This window comes from Crocodylus porosus, unplaced genomic scaffold (assembly GCF_001723895.1).
Source record: "Crocodylus porosus isolate Cpor-Errol unplaced genomic scaffold, CroPor_comp1, whole genome shotgun sequence".
Classification (NCBI taxonomy): domain Eukaryota; kingdom Metazoa; phylum Chordata; order Crocodylia; family Crocodylidae; genus Crocodylus; species Crocodylus porosus.
The window spans coordinates 19,233,521-19,235,951 of NW_017728915.1; the positions used below are offsets into that span (position 1 = coordinate 19,233,521).

General features: G+C 44.0%; 1 protein-coding gene across 1 annotated transcript in view; it reads right to left on the reverse strand.

The window, feature by feature from the left end:
• LOC109310341 (histamine H3 receptor-like) overlaps positions 1-2,431 on the reverse strand; it is a 64,410-nt gene that overhangs the window by 61,449 nt on the left and 530 nt on the right. The window contains exons 2-3 of the mRNA XM_019535423.1: positions 1,230-1,444; positions 655-892 (exon numbers count right to left, since the gene is read on the reverse strand). Coding sequence (XP_019390968.1) covers positions 655-892; positions 1,230-1,444 — 453 coding nt within the window. The remainder of the gene's footprint in view (positions 1-654; positions 893-1,229; positions 1,445-2,431) is intronic.

The window sequence follows — 2,431 nt, forward strand, 5'->3', positions numbered from 1 at the left end:
ACAAAAACTATTAAGTATAAACTAAAAATAAAATATAATAAGAAAACCATAGTATTACAATTATATGATTAAACATACCTATTATAAACTTAGTATTGACTAAGACTGTTATAACTAATTTAAATAGAAATTACAATGCAACTCAACATAGTAGGCAATACCTTTGAAAGCTTTTGTACTTCTGCATGTCCTGGGCCTCTTTCAGAATTGTTTTGTTCTTGAAGAACTCGGAGTACGTGTCCTTACATTCCCCAGTTAAATGTATGCATATCTGGAGCTCTGCTTTCACACTCTATCTCCAGCCTATTCCTTTCCTTTCTCCAAGTTGTGATCATCAGAGAGAAAACCCTCTCTGTATGAGCATTGCTGCATAGTATTGAAAAGATGTAATAGCTTCCTTTAATCAAGATTCGCAAGTTTCCCTGTGCTGTGTTGAAATTTTTCACATACCTCTCTTCACTGGTCTGGCAATCCTGTAACTGGGGAGAAGATACTAAGCTTTCTACAGTGCCATATTCTTTATACAGCTTATCCATGTCCAGTTCTTTTATATTGCAAGCATGAACAGCTTCACAAAATTCTTCAAATATTACAAGGTGTCCAAGAGCTAACTTGGACACTTTGTTGTGAAAGCTGGTTTCAGAGAAGTTATACCTGTCATTCGATATTTCTTTACTCTTTCATAAAATATCAAAAAGTCCTTTTCAGACCTTCCAGCATCATCCTGGATACACTGTTTCAGTTTACAATTCACTATGTATCCAAAGAACTTGTTCTTAACCCTACTCTCCACGTTCATATTCACTCCATTCATGACCTCATACACTGAAAGACTTCTAAAACAATTGGCTTTGTAGAGCCTGAATACAGTCTGAATAGCTTCAGAGCGTTGCTTAGAAAGAGAAAATATACCTCAGCGGCATCACTGGCAGTCCCCTTGCCCCCAAACCATTTCCAAAGTACTTTTGGGCACTCTTTCTCTCCTAAACTCTGGAAACAACTAGTAAGTGGTTTCCAGCATTTCAGTAACCCATCGATTCTGCCAAAAGAGAGAGCCATCCAGTAGTCATATACTTCAATTAGATTGCACTCTTCTACCTCAACAGAGTCACAAATCTCCTTTAACTGTTCTGTCCTGCTAGCAGAAATGCTGCAGCGGGAATAAACCTTTAGGATTACACTTTCTACATCAATGGGAAGCTTTTCTGCAGCACACTTTGTTGTGTTACGAAGAATGTGTACAGTTGGCTGGCTGCTATAATGTCCTCTTCAGCATCTTTTAGCTTTTGGTAAATCCTGTTATGCTTTCCGTAATTTACACTGGCATTGTCAGCTGTAAACGCTGACAGCAGCTTCTCCAAACTGAGATCAAAGGCACTGAGTTTTTCTAACATTTCTGTGACAATGGATTGAGTAGTTTCCTGATTATCACTGTAAAACTCCCCTGTTTGAAACATCAGTTGCCAAAGAGAAATACAGAAGACTGGACAAGTTTGCCTGTCTTGAAGGAGAAATAATGGCTTCCTGAGCCTGCCCCAGCTGCCCAGGAGCCTGGAGGTCCCGCTGTCCAAAGCTGCCTCTCCCCACGCAGCAGGACATCCCAGGGATTTGCCGGACGGTTCTGTGGGTGTGAAGATGGTGAACATAGGCCCCCTCCCAGTCCCGTTGGTGATCCAGAAGATACAAAAGCAGTGCTCCACTTGCCTGCTCTCAAAGCCATTACCTTGTGCTAAGGCAGTGCAGGGGTATGCGTACTGAACAACTGCCTGGCCCAGGCAGCTCAGCTGCCCCCAGGGCCCGGGCCCCCACGCACATGCCCAGCCCAGGGTTAGGGGGTTCAGGCATGCAGCAGAACCTCAGCTCCCGCTGTGCCTGCACACGGACAGCAGCCATGGCTCCTTGCACAGGAACAGAGTGACCAGCCCTTGGGATCCTCCACCTCTCTCCCTCCTTCCTTCCCTGGCTGGCTTGGAACCCTGCTCCTCCTGGATGTGCACTGCCCTACCTCTAGTTACAGCCAATAGGATTGTGAGGAAAAATGACTGACATGTATTTCCACCAATGAACTGAAAAACAGGACTTTTTGCAGTCCTGGAGGCTTGGGGTTCGGCTGCCCTCAAGTTTTGCTTGCCGTCAGCCATATGGGTGCAGGAGCAAACTAGGGAGGAGTCTCCCATTTCCATAAAGGCAGTGTGTAGCTGAGATCTTCCCACTGGAAGTGAAAGTGGGAGACTATGTATTACCTCTGTACTATGTATTATCCCCTGCCATGTTCATGGTTTTCCCCAGCCAGTAGGAAAACCACCTTTACAGTCATGGTCTTTCCCTTGCCAGGTAAGTAAGAATAGGTTAACTTTGTTAGAAAATGTTAAGAGCAAGAATGATAAGGCCATAAGGGAAATACAGAGTGTCTGAGGGAGGGACTAACATA